Genomic DNA, 18,653 nt, shown 5'->3' with positions numbered 1-18,653 from the left:
ATGGGTAGTTAAGTGTGCGTCCGAGTTTTCATGGCCTCAGTGTGCAGCTTCAGTCTTCGTTCCAAAAACAGTTTTGGAAGCCAAAAACTAAGACTTGAGGCTAGAGCTAGTTCTAGAGCTAGTTCTGAAGTTGGCAAATTTAACTAGAAATTAAAACAAACTAAGTCAACGATGACTATCAATGCCAGGACGATGGGAATAAAGGTCATATCATCTTTATTTTTTGCTACGGCTGTTCAATATCGGCAAAACAATTTTTCTCCAGTTGTCATGCCATGGAACTTTTCGGAAAGACTCCAAAGCTTTCCGGAAGCAATATTCATTAGGTGATTTTTCAGGAAAACCCTCAAACCAGTTCATAAGTTGGTAGCCTAGCTCTTGAGAAGATTCGAATAGTTGTCCATTTTCACCATTTTTTACCAGCTCCCCAATGCAGGGAAATTTGTAGGCAAACACAGGAAGTCCACATCCAAACATATCAACAACTTTCATGGGAAGATCTAGTCCACTTGATGACGTATGAAGGCATACACCAAGATCAGCACTAGCAAGTAACTTCTGGTAATCTTCCGATGCTAACCATACAGTCAAGACTTTGACATTTTGCCAATCTTTGAGCATTATCAAAGACTCGTAAAGAGCTTTCAACGGACCTTTGCCAGTTATAATTACTAACAAAGGTGGGTATTTGTTAGAATCCCTATCCCTTTGCTCATTGTAGAATTCAAGGGCGTCCAAAAGTAGGTCAAAATTCTCATCCTTTGTCCATGACGTACTTGAAACTATAAGTCCAGGCCGATCTTGCCTCAAATAAATATTTCCATCCGCAAATCGTTCTGTCATCAGATTTGTGTCAGGTCCTATTGTGTCTAATACCGGATAATGCTTTTTTAGACGCATAAATAGGATGTGGCGATCTAAAACTGGCAAAGGTCGGAGTAGAAATGCTGGACGGTCGTATAAGACAGTGGGACTTATTTTCCAGTTTTTCCATATGTCTGACTTCATAGCCTCTGTGACGCATAGATTTACATTTGCTCTTCCGCCAAACTTCTCTTCAATCATCTTTGACACTTTGACCAAAAAATGACTTGCTCCCAAATTAAGGGCTAAAATTGAATGACCATAGTTGTGCCAGTCCACAATTAAGTCACATCGCTTTACTCTACTCACAAACCAAGACACAGGAAGAGCTGGTATTGAAGGTGGATTCTGCACAAGAATCGCTAAAGGCCGATGGATACAAAGCAATGTAGACATGAGTGACATAGTTTGCCACAAAGCTTTTAAAATATAAGAACAAGTCTGAGGCAGAAATGAAACTTTATTAAAGCTAGGGGGTGGCTTTATGTTGTGTATTGTTATGTTGTCATTTACCAGAATTTCATCTGTTGGCCTACTACCCCCATAGCCAACAACATCAACTGAATATCCTTCTTTGGCCAAAGATAGAGCGTGATACTGCATTCTTGGGCTTCTGCCGAAATCACCAAGAACTAAAACGCAGATTCGACCCTTGGTTGAATCTATATCCTTCTTAAGTGCTATCGTATCGATAGAATTTTCAATGTCATTCTTTATTGATTGGTTTGAATTTATAGACATTTCCTGTTTAAGGTTAAAGAAGTTAATTAGGTGTCAGTATTATGTTTTATTCAAGCCGTTTCAGAACCATTACTGTTTAGTTTGTATGCTGTCTGAAATAGACCATTTCTGATACGAAGCGATTGAGTATGTAAAGGCAAGGACCGACAGGGGCAGAGTTTTTTGCATCTTCCGTAAATTGAGCATGTTTCTTGCAAAGTAAACTTGTTAAATAAAGAATATTGCTTTAAAAAATTGATGGTGACGTGAATTCGATCTAATGATTCCCAGGGGACTAACAAAAGCCGCAAAATCTGGACCAACGCCATCGTAGGCGAGTGGAACAGGTTCTTTTTTCAAATATCAAATGGTGCCTGGACCCCTTGAAGGTTTATTTGAAGTAGATTTTGCTGCAATAGCCATTGCAAAGATCAGACAAATCAGTCACGAGACGAACCCATAGTGGCACCACACAATGTAAAAGTTGATGAAACCATGATAGGTACCTATATCATGATAAACACGAATAATGAAAAAACACGAAAATAATTACGATTTAATTCCTTTTAGATGTTAGTCTAAAAGCCCACGAGCAAATTTTTTTCCACTTAAATATCAAGTGAACTACGAGAATCCCAAAAAACAAAACAATATTACAGATTAGTCAAATGTTGTAAGCTTCACGCTGACATAGTGTTTACAACTAATCAATAAAATTTAGTGTTCTGTAATGACACAAATACCAAAGAGAATTCCTTCCTAAATTTTTGAGCAGCAAAAAAAGTAATTTATGGGTAAGCGACGCGCAGGCGTAAACTACGAAACTCAGTGGGTGAATAACTTATGCTAATCTTTTTTTGTCTTTGACAGATACATTCATTCAAAATAAAAACTCATCAAGTGTGCCGACTGTTCAAAAGCTTTCTGTCAATCTCAAATGCTAATTAGTATCAGATGCCCCCCAAAAATTATGGCCACAATTTTCCATTTTTTTCAAGGGTTTGGGGTTCAAGGCGATATTTTTTCTCCTATGAATATCTATGTTTGGAATACATCATGGCCTCCCCCTCTTTCATGTGAGATTAACTTGCTATTATAGTTTTCCTATAATAGCTTATTATAGGATTTACTATTATACTTATAGTTTTTTACTATTTTTAGACTTACTATTATAGTTTTTATAGTTTTAATATGAAAATAAAGTAAAAGTAAAGAACAAAATGGGTACAATGTGTAATTTTTTTTCTGATCAAGGCACTTCGGATAGGAGTTGTTGTAGAAACTTCAAAAGGAGCTTATTTGATTGAAAATTCAAAGTTCTAATGCCTTTTTTAAGAGTCAAAAAGAGTCGGAGGGAAACTAGCTCTCTCCATAGACCGTCTTTTCCCTAAATGCTCCCGGTCAAAGTGTTGAGATAGTCTTTTTGTTCAAAATAGTGCAATATCATATAACAATACCTAATAGTTAATTAGGTGTCAGTATTATGTTTTATTCAAGCCGTTTCAAAACCATTACTGTTTAGTTTGTATGCTGTCTGAAATTGACCATTTCTGATACGAAGCGATTGAGTATGTAAAGGCAAGGACCGACAGGAGCAGAGTTTTTTGCATCTTCCGTAATTTGAGCATGTTTCTTGCAAGGTAAACTTGTTAAATAAAGAATATTGCTTTAAAAAATTGATTGTAACGCGAATTCGATCTAATGATTCCCACGGGACTAACAAAAGCCGCAAAATCTGGACCAACGCCATCGTAGGCGACGGTCATCCATAGACCGTCTTTTCCCTAAATGCTCCCGGTCAAAGTGTTGAGATAGTCTTTTTGTTCAAAATAGTGCAATATCATATAACAATACCTTTGGGATTTACGGATTCCTTTAGAAACTGGGAGGTTGTAAATTATTCCCCGGAGGTATGACAAGCTTTATGGAAGGGATGGTCTTAAAAACGGAGCTGCAATTTGCAATTTCCAATCAAACGAGCCTAATCTAAAGTTAATGCGACCACCCCTTCCATAAAAGCCTTCCATGCCCAAGGACATACATTCCAACCCTAGCCCCCTGACTCTGGGGGCTCTGTAGCCCATGGAAGCCTTGTTATATGGTCTTTGAAGTATTTTGAACAAATGGTCATCTAAATTTTTATTTGATGCATTTGGGGGTGAAGAAGGCGTTGGTGGGGGTGCAAGTATTTCTCTGTTCATTTTTGACTCGTTCATTTGGACGACCTAGAATTTTCAGATTTCAGTCAAATGAGCCTCATCTTAAGTTTCATTTCTAATTTGTTCTACTCCTTGTTGGCGCATGATCTATAACCGTTGTTTTTCACTTTTGTTTACTTGTTTTAATTCATGCTGCTGTTATCATCGAACTGGATGCTTCTTTGTTCTTCACTATTGTTTTTGACTCGTTGTAATTGTCGCTGACGCAAGTATTCTGACTGTATATCTGTGTTCTTCATTTTCTATCACTACTTTAGACATTTTTTAAATACTCTTTACCAAAGGCTGCTTGGATTGGTCTTATCATGTTCGATATTCATGGTCGTTTACTTGCCCTCTAGGAATTATGAATTTATTTAAAATACCGTTCGAAAATGCACTAATTACAATTGGTATTTCTACTCAGATATATTCCTTTTGAAATGTCGGTCACATTTTATTATGTAATTTTGCCTGCATAATAGACATTAAAAATGATTTAACCATAATATTTAGCGACAAATTAAAAGTATTAATCACTTATTAGGGTAGTAGTGCATGGGGAAGTGGCTTTATTTGTATAGGACTATAGCCATAGGAGGGGTATGGAGAAGCAGCAACTTTGTTGTAAGGTGTAAATTCAGAGGGAAAGCTAAGACTGTAAGGAATAATAACATATTAGAATCTGCCTCGAGGGCTCGGCTGGGAAATGCCCCCTTTGTCTTTTTTTATTTAGCTTCGATCTAACATAGCAGCAGTCACAATTAAATCGTCCAACTTTGATCTTGAGTCGGAACACCTGTTCTTTGATTTCAAAAGTTTCGAGTTTGAAAATTCCATTGACGAATGGAAACAGTTTTACTTTTGCACCAAAAGTTTTTCAACACAAAGGCTTAGCGTCAGAAAAAAACTATGAGTTGAAAGTATTAAGCTGCCATACAGCTTAAGGTAATTTTTTTATATTTCAAACTTAAAAGCAGCAGAACATGTCAAGTATTCCCGTCTGCCAAATAGGTTTATTCCTCTTCCCTGCGAATGTTGAGAGGAGATCAACAAAATTGCGCCTCTTCCGGAAATTTAAAGAAAAAACGACGAGAATAGCTTTCGGACTGAAAATTCAGCATCAATGCTGCATCCAGATATAATATTCTCCGTGAAACAAGCTTTCGGACACGCTCACTATAAAGTAGAATCTCAAAAAGTGGATTATTTCGGTATAATATTTGGCTTGTTCGGGCTTGTTATGAAAACCCCAGGGCGTTTTTCTGCTATATTTATCTGGCAACAATGGTTCTTAAGAATTCGCTTAATTTTGAAGTTTATGCGTCATGAATCTTTTTCTATAGGATAATTAAAGGATGAAAAACACTGCTACTAAGAACAAAGAAGGTATTTTTAATTTATTTTAACGCATTGAAAGAATGTAGAAGGTTTTAAAATAAACACCCTGTTTTGACCAACATCTTCTTACCAACCAAAACTCCAGTCAGCAAGAGCTAGCCTATAGCTTTAATGCTCCATTGATGTGTTTGTGTTATAATAACCACATATTAGCTGTATTGATGTGTTTTCCTACTAAACAACCTCCTTCTAAGCAACAAAAATATCTCAACTGTAAATTAGTCTCTAAAAGAGTTGTCAGCATCAACTGGAAATAGCTTATTAGCCTACTGTTTCCTTATTACTTACTACCCTGTTACTTAGTATTACTTATTAATTATTACTTAAATACCCTGTTTTGACCAACATCCTCTTACCAACTGAAACTCCAGTCAGCAAGAGCTAGCCTATAGCTTTAACTTTAATGCTCCATTGATGTTTGTGTTAAAATAACTACATATTATCTTTGTTGATGTTTTTTCCTACTAAATAACCTCCATCTAAGCAAAAAAAATATCTCAACTGTAAATTAGTCTCTAAAAGAGTTGTCAGCATCAACTAGAAATAGCTTATTACTGAAAACATTTATCAATGTTATGGCGTTTTTTTCTTCCTTGTTGCCAAAATTTCCATTAAAGCATGCGTTTTTTGTTGTTTTTTACAAAATAATAGGATATTTGAAATTGCAAATCTGTAATAGTTTAGAAACAAATTTGGGCTATATATTTGCCTATCAGGGGGGGTGGGGGTAAAGCATAGCATATATTAAATACATAAACTAACCATTGCTGTATTTAATATAGTTAAATTTATAGCAAACAGTATAACTGGCATTTGTAATAGCTGGCTTTCATATTTTTGACCAAAAATGCATGCTTTTTGTAGCGTTTTACCAATTATATGATTTATTTAAACCCAGGCATCTAGAACAAAAGTCATTATATAGCAACAGCAAGCAGTTAATATCAAATAAGCAAAAGCAAAGCAAGCAGGCATATCATTATTTAACATGCATAATATTACATCCTCCTTCTTCCCTAGAAGAAGATTCTAATCACTTACTAGCAGTGGAGACCCAACTGTTAGTACTATTACTAACGTCTCCAAGAGAAGGCGCTAGGCTTGCTTCTCTTCACTTTGTATGGACACAAAACAAACTAGAGAACTCCTCATATAGCACTGACTTAACACACACTCGAGAGAAGGCGCTTGGCTCACTTCTCACCAGGTATTATATACACTATGTACAGACTTCAACTTCTCTTCTTTTGAGATTTTTGTTGGTAAGTTCACAAGTTCAGTTTGATTGGTGGCTTACTCTGCCTCCTGTACCTTGATTTAGTTACTGGTATAACCACTGGTACTCCCTCCTTGGGTGGGCTTGGGCTACTGGTAGTATGGAGCAGGGCTGTTCTGTCAAGTGAGGGAATGTCTGATGATGCAGTAAGCGGTGTTTTGTCTGCACAAGTTAGGTCCAACGCTGGGGGGATTGCAGTAGGAGTAACTGCATCTCTTCCAGTGCATTTTACTGGACTACATCTGTTCTGTACTGGTGTTGATGGCTGTGCATTTGATATGTGTTTCCAATTCCTTTGTAGAATTGTTCCAGCTTCAGTTTTGATATGGTACGATCTAGGGCGTGCTGCTGGTGCTATGATGCTGGTGGTGCTCCACTGGCCATCAGTTTGTTTCTGGAAGGTCACTGTGTCCCCCAAGTGGAGTGTAGGCCTAGACTTGGCTTGTTTGTCAAAGTATCGTTTCTGTCTTGACTGGGCCTCTTCCCGCTTCAGCAGGTACTTTTTAGTTGGAACCACCTGCTTCCGCAGGTGCTTTTCTGTGCAAGGAAAGGTGGAGCGTAATTGGTGGCTCATTAGCAGTTGTGCAGGGGTGGCGTAGTTGTCTACGGGTGTATTTCTGTATTCCAGTAGACCAAGATATGGGTCATCTCTGCCTTCACTTGCCTTGGTGAAGATGTCCTTGCAAGTGTGGACAGCCTTTTCTACCAGTCCATTGGACTGCGGGTAGATAGGGCTGGAGGTCTTGTGCCTTATGCCCCATTCTTTGATGAACTGTTCAAACTCTGCAGATGAGTATTGTGTTCTGTTGTCTGAGATGATGGTGTGGGGGATCCCATGTCAAGCAAAATGTGCTTTTAGTTTACTGATGACTTCTTTGGATGTCATGTTTTTCAACAGGTCGACTTCAAAGAAGCGGCTGTGGTAATCAACTGTTATAAGATATTTTGCTTCATTCCAATCAAATATGTCTGAGGCTACCTGCTGCCATGGTACTAATGGGATCTGGGAGTTCATGAGAGGCTCTTTCTGGTTGTTACGGCTATGTTTCTGGCAAGTGGGACAGTTTATGATTAGCGTTTTGATGTCACCATTCATCTTTGGCCAGTAGACGAGCATCCTGGCACATTGCTTTGTCTTTTCCATACCAAGGTGGGAGACGTGAAGTTGCTTGAGGATTTGGGGTCGCATCTTCCTTGGGATAACGATCCTTTCGCCTTTAAATATGATGCCATTCATGTATGACAGCTCGTGTTGAAGGTTCCAGTATGCAAGGAGATCCATGGCACATTGCTTTCTGGTGTTGGGCCAACCACCTTGTATGGCTTCTCTGAGATGAATCAGGTGCTCATCCTCCTTGGTATGAAGTTGTATTTCCTCAAGCCTTGCATTGCTAACAGGAATTATGCATGCACTATGGTGGACATACACCTTGATTTATCTGTGGAGCTTTTTGTTGATGTCTGGTAGGTGCAGCCATGATAAAGTGTCTGTGACTGCGATTTCTGTCCCTGGTCTGTAACTGAGCTCTAGGTCATAGGGTTGAATCTGAAGCATCATTTGCTGAGCTCTGGCAAGTGCTTTTTGAAGTAGACTTCATAGGATGGTTTCAAGTGGGCAGTGGTCTGTGGTTATTTTTACATGCCTGCCATATATGAAATGATGGAAGTACTTGCAACCAAAGACTATTGCGTATAATTCCTTTTCAAGCTGTGAGTATTTCTGTTCAGCTTTGCTAAGGGAGCGTGATGCATATGCGACAACGTTGCCGTTTGACGAGATGTATGCTCCTAGACCATGTGACGATGCGTCCACAGTGAGGTCGATGGACTTGCATGAGTGGTCAAAGTATGCTAAGTTTGAGACTGTTGAGTGTTTGATGTTTTGGAGGGCTTCGTCATGCTCCTTGGCCCACTTGAACTTGGTGGCTTTACTGAGGTCATGCAGGGTTTTATTCTGTGTTGATAAGTTTGGGATGTATTTTGCAAGATAGTTTAACATACCCAACAGAGTTGCAAGTTCTTCTGAGTTTGATGGTGTAGGCATGTTGTTAATAGCTTCGAGTTTGTCAGGATCTGGCTGCATTCCTTGTTCACTAATCACATGTCCGAAATATGTCACACTTGTCACACAAAAGCTGCATTTTGCTTTGTTGAACTTGATACCTTTTGCTCTGGCTCTCTCAAGTACAGCTACTAATCGCTTATTGTGTTCCTCAAGGGTTGAACCAAAAACTAGAAGATCATCAATGATGACAGCAAACCCGTCTAATCCCTCGAGAGCCTCCTGGGCAGAGATGATGCCAAACGGCATCCGTTTAAACGGTATCTGCCAAAGATGGTATTGAATGTTGTTAAGTCTGCAGATTCATCATCCAAGACTAGCGACCAATACCCCGACCTTGCATCCAGTTTGCTCAAGTATTTTACCCCATGGAGTCTGGATGTTACGTCTTCCAGGGAGGGAATAGGGTGGAATGGTCTTCTGATTGACTTGTTCAAATCTACAGGGTCAATGCAAATTCTTAAACTGCCATCCTTTTTTTCTATGGCGACCATCGAATTCACCCAGTAAGTTGGTTTAGAGACTTTTTCAATTATTCCTTGTTCTTCCATCCGTTTAAGTTCTGCTTCTAACTTTCCTCGAAGGTATGTGGGAATTCTTCTTGCTGGGTATGCTGCAGGGACTGCATCGTCCTTCAGATACAGATGGCACCCTCCATCCAATTTTCCTATTCCTTGGAAGACATCATTGTAGCTACTGATTATGTCATCCGTTTTTGTCTTGTCGATTGCATGCATGTCCTTGCATGTGTTTTTCTCAACTTTACTGACATTCAGTACAAGTTTGACAATATTCAGGTCAATGCTTGACCGGAATCCAAGAATTGGCACTGAATCCGTTTCAACAATAAAGAATGGTAGGGTTTCAGCCTTGCTTGATTTGTGCTTGCAGCTCAGCTTGCATACACCTCTCACGGGAATTTTGGATCCACAGTAGCCAGTGATGGCGGATGTGGTAAGGCGTCAAAATACTTGGCAGGTAGAATGTTAGCTTGTGCCCCTGTATTGACCTTGAATTTGACAGGTAAGGAGTGGTTCACCTCCAGTGTAATAAGGGCTTCATCTCTGCTCTTATTGGTGTTGTTCTCTATGGCATATAAGAAGACATCCTCATCTTCGTCACTATTGTCGGCTGGGCTCTCCTTGTATTCAATCACCGCATTCACTGATTTGTTGCTTTTGCACACACGTGCAAAATGATTTGGCTTTTTGCACTTTGCACAGATTTTTCCCTTTGCAGGACAAGTGTGGCTAGGTGAGTATACTCCTCCACAGAAATAGCATTCCTTTGTTTTTCTAGATGACACAGATGCATCTTCGTATTTTCTGACTGGATATTTGTACTTCTGGACAGCATCAATTTCTTTCTTGATTTGTTGTGGTTCTTGTACTTCAAATGTTCTTAGCTGTGCCTGGGTTGTTTGGTAAGAACGGCATTTGTCAACAGCTAGTGCCAAAGTTAGGGTATCACCTTCCAGAAGAAGTCTTTCTCTAATTTTAGGGTCTCTGATGCCACTAACTATTTTGTCCCGAACCATTTCATCAGCGCTATCATAGTTGCAAGCCTTCACCAGGATTTTCAGTTCTGTGATGTATTTCTCTACACTTTCTCCTTCACACTGGTCACGTTTCTGGAATATATATCGAGCAAATACACTGTTGGTGACTGGTGCAGCATATTCGCGGAATTTCTGCAGGTAAGTTTCTACATTGTTTGTTTCTGCAGCAGTGAGTGGGAAGGTGTTGAATATCTGGCGCCCTTTTTCTCCTGCCCAGATGAGAAGGTAAGCACATTTGCTTTCTGCCGTCTTTCCAGACAGGGGTCCCAGAAACATCAGTTTGGCATGCTCTTCAAAGCGTTTCCATTCATCGCCGAGGGAAGCTGAATCCCAATCAATACTTGGTGGCTTTGCTTCCATCTTCTGACACCATGTAGCGTTTTACCAATTATATGATTTATTTAAACCCAGGCATCTAGAACAAAAGTCATTATATAGCAACAGCAAGCAGTTAATATCAAATAAGCAAAAGCAAAGCAAGCAGGCATATCATTATTTAACATGCATAATATTACACTTTTATTTAAAATTCAATGTCAATGAAGAAGAAAATGTCATACCATTGGAAAAATTGATTTATCCAAATTAATATTGGAAAATCAGTGTTTGTGGATTATATAACATTAAAAAAAATGGATTTATAATGAAACAGTAAGCTTGAGATCAATGTTATAAGGTATTTAAGGTTTGAGACCAGTTTTCTTAGCCTGTTTTTGGGCAAAACAGGAAAAAATTTTACTGTTTTTTAACTACCAAATAAGTAAGCTAATGAACAAAAACATCCAGCATAGAATTGCTATAGAAAAATAAGACCACAGAAAAGCTTCAAACTATTTGTAATCAGACAACCATCCAAATAAAGGGGTTGAAGAGAAGGTTTGAGGAAAAATTGGCTGAGGATTTTTAGGACTATCCTAAATCTTTTGTGCATTATGCCACACAAAAATGCAGCTGTAGATACACAGCCACAGATATCTTGGACATTGCTAAAGCAGTTGCTGATCTTCAGCTGAAAATGGAAAATTTTCAACCAACAGTTCTCATCTGTTTTTTCTTATAATTCCAGTGTTGTCTACTGCATACCTCCTTTATATGATGCATTGTGTTAGATAGAACCAATTCTAATCACTGATACATTACCCTAAATCACAGCTTGGAGTGATATAAGGATTTTCCATCCTTGTGATGCTCCAGTGACAAAAAAAATTGTTTGGTGTCAATTGTGGCTGTTGATCTAGATTCTTGTGGAGGACTGTGCAGCTTCTCATTTGTAAAGGAACTCCTGGCAGAGCTATTCCTCATCAAGGTGGGACATGAATGTGTCAGTTGAAGTTGCAGAAACTGTTTCCTCAGACAGTTGATTCCACAGATTGATGACTCTTTGGCTGAAGAAGTGACTTCTATGTCTACTCATGGAATGCTGCATGGCAAGCTTCATTGAATGTCCTCTAGTACCAAAATGCAAGGGCTGTGCAAAGAGACTGGGAAGGATGTTTTTAGAAAGGATTTTTTTTGGTTAAAATTATATTTATTTATTAATACCAAATACAGTAAGCTTTCAAGCTTGTTGCACTAAACATAATAAAAAGAAATTATGACAATACTGACAACATAATACACACATACAAATCAATAAAAATAACAACTACAACAAACACTGACAAATAATACTATAAATGATTTACTGTGAAAATTTCTTTCTGCTAGTTTTGTTTTGAATCTGTTTATGTCATCTGTTAGAAATGTTTCAGGTGGAAGGTCATTCCATGGCTTCCACATCCTGCTGTAAAATGAATGTTGGCCTATTTTCCTTTTTGAAAGTGAGGGGTACAATTTATGTGGGTGATAATGGGTCCTGTTGGTGTCATTAAATGTGAAAAACTGTGATGTACTTATATTATCAAAGCCTTTGATTATACAGAATGTGCTAATAATGTCTGCCCTATCCCTTTGGAATGGAAGACTTGGCAATCCTAGCCTGTGCAGTCTATTTTCATGCAGCAAATGTTTCAAATAAGGTACAAGCTTAGTTGCTCTTTGCTGTATTTTTTCAACCCTTGCTCTGTCTTTTTTATTCAATGGACTGATGAATTGTATTCAAGTATAGGTTGAACTGTTGATTTATAAATGGCAATGAATGAACAGAGATTAAACTTATGGAAATTGCATCTAAGACATAATACCTGATAGTTTGCCTTACGAGTTACTTCAGAGACATGCCTGTCAAACCTAAGACTAGAATCAAAATGAACACCAAGGTCACTGATATTTTCAACAGGTAAAATTGAATGTCCAGCAAGATGGTAATGGTAACTTTGTTCTTTTTATGATACCAAGGCATTTATATGCAGAAGATGAAACAGACTTAGCATTGGCTGCTAAGCTTTTATTAGAAAAAAACCATTACTTCACTTACTGACAGATCAGGCATGGGAAAAAGCACTTCATGTGATGGAGGATCTGGTGAGGAGGTACCTGAGTTTTGGGTAAAGGCAGAAGCAAATTGTGCATTTAGAAGGTCAGCCTTATCTATTGGAGATAAGTGTAGCACACCTTGGTCAACAAGGCCAGGAATAGTATGATGATTTGGGTTTTTAGCAGAGACATGTCTCCTTAAAGATTTTGGATTTAACTTGATGTCAGAAGCAAATTTTTCCTTGTAAGCAGATTTCAGTTTTTTCACAGAATCTGTTGCACAATTTTGTGCTGCCTTGTAAAATGAGTGGGTCTCCTGGTTCCTCTTTGTCATATGCCATTTCCAAGCTCTAGATTTCTGTTTAATCAGCTTCTTAACTTTCTTAGTGAAGAAGGGAAGTGTTTTAGGCTGTTTTCTAAAAACAATCTTGGAGTGTTTCTTTTCAAGAGCAAGGAGAGGTTTTTTTTTTTAATTTAACCAAGACTCATTGATGTTACTGGTGATAAACATTGACCAGTTTGCAGATGAAAGTTCCTGCTGTATTGCCTCATAGTTGGTGTAAGTCTGGGGATGAAATTTAGGTTGAGGACAACTATTTAGGGACACCACAGACAGAATAACTAGGTGGTTGCTACTAGCAATTGGCAGTAAATAATCATTATGAATGAGGGAATCAGAATCATGCAATATGACAAGGTCTAACAGCAAGGGGCTCTGATCAGCTCTATGGCATGTAGGCTTGTCAATAGTCTGATGAAGAAAATTATTTGTTAGGCAAGATAAAAAAGATGAGTCTACTATTAGATGAAGAATGTCGAGTTCTTTCAACCCACCCAATTACAGGAAAATTAAAATCTCCAGTGATTAATAACTCAGATGAGCTAGGAAGGGATATTGAAGATGCCATTTCATCAATAATAGTTTTGAGGGCCAATTCACTATCTTCAAGGGAAAAACCACTTAGACTTCAATAGACACACCCAAGACACAATTTTTTATTGGCACTGGAGATATCAAGCCATACACTTTCAATCAAAGATGTATCAAGCATAGAAGGATTTACAATACTAACTTGGATACTGTCTCTTACATAAACACCAACTCCTCTTAGACAATTTGGGTGCTCCAAGTTGCTAAATAGTTGATATCCTGATATATGTAGGGATGTTTCAGTAACTGCAAATAGACTATGTTTTGGTAACAGTTCAACAAAACCCACAACATCTGCTGCTTCTTCCTTAAGAAGCACTCTGGATTCAAGAAGCTTATTTGTCAGACAGTCAACATTGCTTGAAAGAACACAGAAAGTATTTCCAGAAAGGGGCTTCTGACTTGGGAAATTTGGCTGTTGAGACTCAGAGGTAACTTCAGATATGGTACTTAAAAAACTTGAATCTGCTGAACTCTGACATGACATGAGCAAATTATTAGATAGAACCTTTGAATTATCATCAGCAGAAAAAAAAATACTTAGATATACATGAGAAACATTTAGAGAAGGATTGGATGAAGCTTCACAAGAAATATCAGCTGATAGTTTATCAAAATGACAAACAAAACAAGGCAATGGAGAAACAAAACTGCTTACATGAAGAGGCGATGACATAACTAGGTTTCAGCGTGGATTGGTTTGGAGGAGGCTAGGGCGGGCCTTCCCAACTGCAATGAGCAGCCTTGTTTTTTGGAACAATTTAGCCCTTGAAGATCATGAGGTTAGGCTCACCTGAGCTGTTCTTCTTTTCAGATCTTCAACTAAGGCCTTTCACCTTTTTCTCTCTGTCTTGGATGCATCACCAAGATTTGTATATCCTTGCAGAGCTCACGGGAGTGGTTGATGATTAACCTTTTGATATCCAGACTTGGGACAGTAAAAAGGACAGGAGGAGGGCATGTAGATGGCAGAGAGTTAGTAGAGATTTGAAGTCTTCTTACTTTGTTGATGTGAACGTCTCTGAGCTTATACTTTTGATCAAGATAATACTTGATGAATAGCTGATCATTGGGTTGTGGAAGAAGTTTTTCAAAGAAAAGTAAACGCTACATTAAACTTAAGATCAGCTGAAATAAATTCATCTAATAATTCAAATTCAAAACAACCAGAAATTATAATTAAAGAATAAATGAAACCCAAAACTAACAGAAGTAAAATGAACAATAATAGAAAACAAACATACAATAGGTACTAATATAAATAAATAAATCTTAAAACGATTAAAATTTAATTTAAATTCGCAAAACAAAACTAAAATTAACATAAACAAGAGTTTTGCTACTGTCCCTTCCTAACTGTAAAAGTCTAAAGCCTAATGTGTCATCTGTGCTTTACTGGAAACGATCTATTTTACAAATGTTGTGTTTCATACTTACAATATTGAAAATAAAAATGGAAATTACAGTGAAATAAAATCTTTAACTGCATTGCAATTAATTTTATTGCCTACCAAATATTCAGTTTCATTTTCTTGGTTCTTTCCAAGGATTGTTCAAGACAGACGCAGTTTTCAGACCAGTTATAATTAAAATATTTTCTTTTGTAGGTGTTACAACATTGAAAATAAAATTACAGTGAAATAAAATGTTGTAACTATTTTTTAAAATGAATATTTTTTTTTACTTTATTATTTATTTCTAAGACTGTTCAAGACACATATAGTTTTCAGTAAAGCACCAATGACATAGTAGGCTATAGACTTTTACAGTTAGGGAAGGGGGCAGTAGCCACACTCTTGTTTGTAATGGTTTTTGTTCATTTCAAGCTTGATTTACATATTAAATTTAAGTTCTACTCGTTTAGTCATTAAGATTTATTTATTCATTTATATTAGTACCTATTGTATGTTTGTGTGCTATGATTGTCTATTTAATTTCTGCGTGCATTGGGTTAATTTCATTTATTCTTGAAGAGTAATGTCTAGTTGTTCTTAGTTTGAATTATTATACAAATTCCTACTTTCTGATCTTAAGTTTCATTTGGGCTTTACTTTTCATTGAAAAACTTCTTTTTGAAAGCTTTTTTGACAAGTTCTGTTTGTTTTTCATTGCCAGGTAATTAGGTAACTATGGCCTATATTTTAGTGGGTAGAGATTTACTTTATTTAAAAAAAAATTTTTTTTTTTTGAAAAATAACTTTTTCGGAAAGATGTTTTAAAAAAAAAATTAATTTCTTTTCCTTTTTGATTGCCAAAATTTTGCTTAATATAATGGATGTTTCTCCAGTTTTTCATTTCTATAGCATATGAATTAGAATATCTAAATATAATTTAATGGTTCAAAATAGTGGGTTTCGATTTATTTCAATACCCCCTTGCCATTCTCTCTACAAAATGCCGTCAGCGATTCCTGGGCATTTTGGATACGTTCTTCTTGCAGCCTAGATGCTCTTAGTATCTCTTGATTGAATATTCTGACCCTTAGCCGCTCCTAAGAAATTGTAGATATGCTGTGGTGATAACATGGGTTCAACTAGTGTTTTTTATTTAGTTTAAAATCCACTTAAGCATTCTCTGAAGGTTCAAGATTTGTTCAACATACCCTGGAAGTTTCAACTTAATGCCGTCAGCCGTTCCTGAGATATTGCTGATGCCCCCTTTTGACAACTAGCATGTATATAATGTATTTTGATCTTGTTCAGTATCCTCTAACATTCTGTGAAAGTAGCCACAAGTAAATATAGTAAGAGTTGCAAGCAATGCCTGCCACAGTTGTAAGTTGTCGCAGCCGGAAGTAGTCACTGTTGCAGTCGCAACAAGTTTCATTTGCAGCCGCAGTAGTAGTAGTTGTCCCGAAAGTTTCTAGTTAATACCCTTACATGTTCCTAAAATATTGCACATATACGTTTTTGATAATTTGGATGCAGATAGTATCTTTTAATTTAGCTGGCCATACACTTCAACGTCCCGCGAAATTTCAGCTCAAAACCCTTAGTATTTTTGGAAGCACTCATGATCAAACGTCCCTGCCTTTCCCACGGTAGTCTTGTACGCTACAATGCGCAAATTGGATAATTTACAATCTTTGCCCTGTGGGCTGTGGGGTTATTTGATTTGCAATCAAAGGAGCCCCCTTCCAAATTCTATACAACCACACCTTCCATAAAAACAATATATGCCCTGGGGCATAACTTATGATCCTTGCTCTAGGCTTTGGGGGGGGGATGTCAACCGCAGATAAACTATTATATATATGTATGTGGACTATTTTGAACAAAACCACTACCTCAAAACTTTGATCTGATGTGATTTAGCATTACCTAAAATCTATACGCATATTGAGCCTCGAGTTTCAGAGGCAGCAATGCCGTACGGTAGTGCATTCGATTCTAAAAGATACAGTTAGTGCTATAAAGAAAGGGGTAACATAGACTTTTATTTTAGCTAAAAAGACTGTCCCAGAGCAAAGCAGCGTTTTCAGCCAATTTTGTGGTGCAAAATAACAATTCTTGCCAAAAGAAGGCCAAAACGATGTTTTGTGAAAATTCTGTGATAGTTAATTGATTTAAAATTATCGAAAATCTATATGTATATTGAGCTTCGAGTTTCAGAGGTAGTAATTGATAGGGCAGTGCATTTGTTTTTAAAAGTTGCAGGTAGTCCTAAAAATAAGTGTTATCATAGATTTTTATTCTAGCCAGAAAGACTGTCCCAGAGCAGAGTGGTGTTTTTAGGCATTTTCTGAAAGAAGGCCAAAATGCTATTGTGTGAAAATTCTCAGATAGCTAACTGATTTATTATTATCAAAAATATATATCAATATTGAGCCTCGGGCTTCAGAGGCAGTAATGCTGTACAGTGGCACATTCGTTTCTAAAGGTGCGGGTAGTCCTACAGAATAAGGGTTAACATAGACATGTATTTTACCCGAAAAGACTGTCCCATTGCAAAGCAGTGCTTTTAGCCATTTTGTGGTGCAAGACAACAATTCTAGCCATAACAAGGCCAAAATGCCATTGCGTGAAAATTCTGGGATAGTTAATTGGTTTAGGATTATCAAAAACCTATGCGCATATTGAGTCTCCAGTTTCAGTGGCAGTAATGACGTACGGTAGTGCATTCATTTCTAAAGATGTAGGTAGTCCCACAAAATAAAAGGCTAACATAGACATTTATTTTAGCCAAAAAGTTTGTTCCACTGCAAAATGGAGTTTTCAGCTATTTGTGATGCAAAATAGCAATTCTAGCCAAAAGAAGTCCAAAAAGCTATTCTGTGAAAATTCTGAGATAGTTAATTTATTTAGAATTATCAAAAATCTATACTCATATTGAATTTTGAATTTCACTGACAGTAATGCCGTAAGGCATTCGTTTTTAAAAGTTGTAGGTTTTCCTACAAAATAAGCGGCTAACTTAGACACTTATCTTAGAAAAAAAAAACTATCCCATAGCAAAGCGTCGTTTTCCGCCATTTTGTGGTGCAAAACAGCAATTCTTGCCAAAAGAAGTCCAAAAAGCTATTGTCTGAAAATTCAGGGATAGTTAATTGATTTACAATGATCGAAAATCTATACGGATATTGAGCTTCGGGTTTCAGAAATAGTTATGCCGTATGGTAGTTTATTCGTTTTTAAATGTGCAGGTAGTCCTACAAAATAAACGGTTAACATAGACATTTATTTTAGCCTAATAGTCTTCTAGCAAAAAAAAAACAGAGAGCAAAATTCTTTATTTTTGCTTTTAGGAGCTTTGTAAAACGTGAAGTAAAGCGTAAATAAAACTTTACCTCTGATAACAACCCCTCCCCTCTGGAATTGGTTGGTAGGATCCCCGTCTTTCTTTAATTCATGGTTCTTTTTGCTTATATTTTATCCTTTATAAGCTTTTTTCACCTTTTGTTTTTTTTTTTTTTTTTTTTTTTTTTTTTTTTTTTTTTTTTTTTTTTTTTTTTTTTTAGTTTGAATTCCCTTTTCCTGTGTCTTAATAATGCCTGTAAATTTGTTTTTATTAATACAGTTTGAATGTACAAAAAAGTGTGTATCTTTTAGATTTATTGATCCAGGTTAAAACTTCGATAGGTAATCGTTTACGTAATTTAATAATCTTGTATCCCATTTACATTGGTAAGCTCGTTCAAGAATGTCCTTAATATAAGTGTAAAATTATGTGTAGTGAAGAGGAAAAGAAAGACTTTTGATCATGTATGAAGGTGCACCGAACTTTTAAAT

At 37.0% G+C, this 18,653-nt stretch overlaps 3 protein-coding genes across 3 annotated transcripts in view; 1 reads left to right on the top strand and 2 right to left on the bottom strand.

Annotated features, from left to right (window-relative positions):
* Positions 1-216: 216 nt before the first annotated feature.
* LOC136032466 (chitobiosyldiphosphodolichol beta-mannosyltransferase-like) lies at positions 217-1,605 on the bottom strand. The gene has a single exon (XM_065712777.1). The coding sequence runs from the start codon at positions 1,603-1,605 to the stop codon at positions 217-219; it is 1,389 nt and encodes a 462-aa protein (XP_065568849.1).
* Positions 1,606-5,058: 3,453 nt separating this feature from the next.
* The window catches only part of LOC136032167 (endonuclease/exonuclease/phosphatase family domain-containing protein 1-like), a 66,795-nt gene continuing 53,200 nt past the window's right edge, over positions 5,059-18,653 (top strand). The window contains exon 1 of the mRNA XM_065712356.1: positions 5,059-5,171. The gene's annotated coding sequence lies outside the window, so the exon portion shown is untranslated. The remainder of the gene's footprint in view (positions 5,172-18,653) is intronic.
* LOC136032465 (uncharacterized) lies at positions 9,432-10,439 on the bottom strand. The gene has a single exon (XM_065712775.1). It carries the CDS (start codon positions 10,437-10,439, stop codon positions 9,432-9,434), a length of 1,008 nt encoding a protein of 335 aa, XP_065568847.1.

The sequence above is a fragment of the Artemia franciscana genome, chromosome 10, assembly GCF_032884065.1.
Source record: "Artemia franciscana chromosome 10, ASM3288406v1, whole genome shotgun sequence".
NCBI lineage: Eukaryota > Metazoa > Arthropoda > Branchiopoda > Anostraca > Artemiidae > Artemia > Artemia franciscana.
Note: the sequence above shows the minus strand (reverse complement) of the source record. Positions and strands in the feature narration are given on the sequence as shown.

Bases quoted from the DNA above. Each gene is read 5' to 3' on its own strand.
- LOC136032466 (XM_065712777.1), bottom strand. From the start codon at position 1,605: ATGTCTATAAATTCAAACCAATCAATAAAGAATGACATTGAAAATTCT.
- LOC136032465 (XM_065712775.1), bottom strand. From the start codon at position 10,439: ATGGAAGCAAAGCCACCAAGTATTGATTGGGATTCAGCTTCCCTCGGC.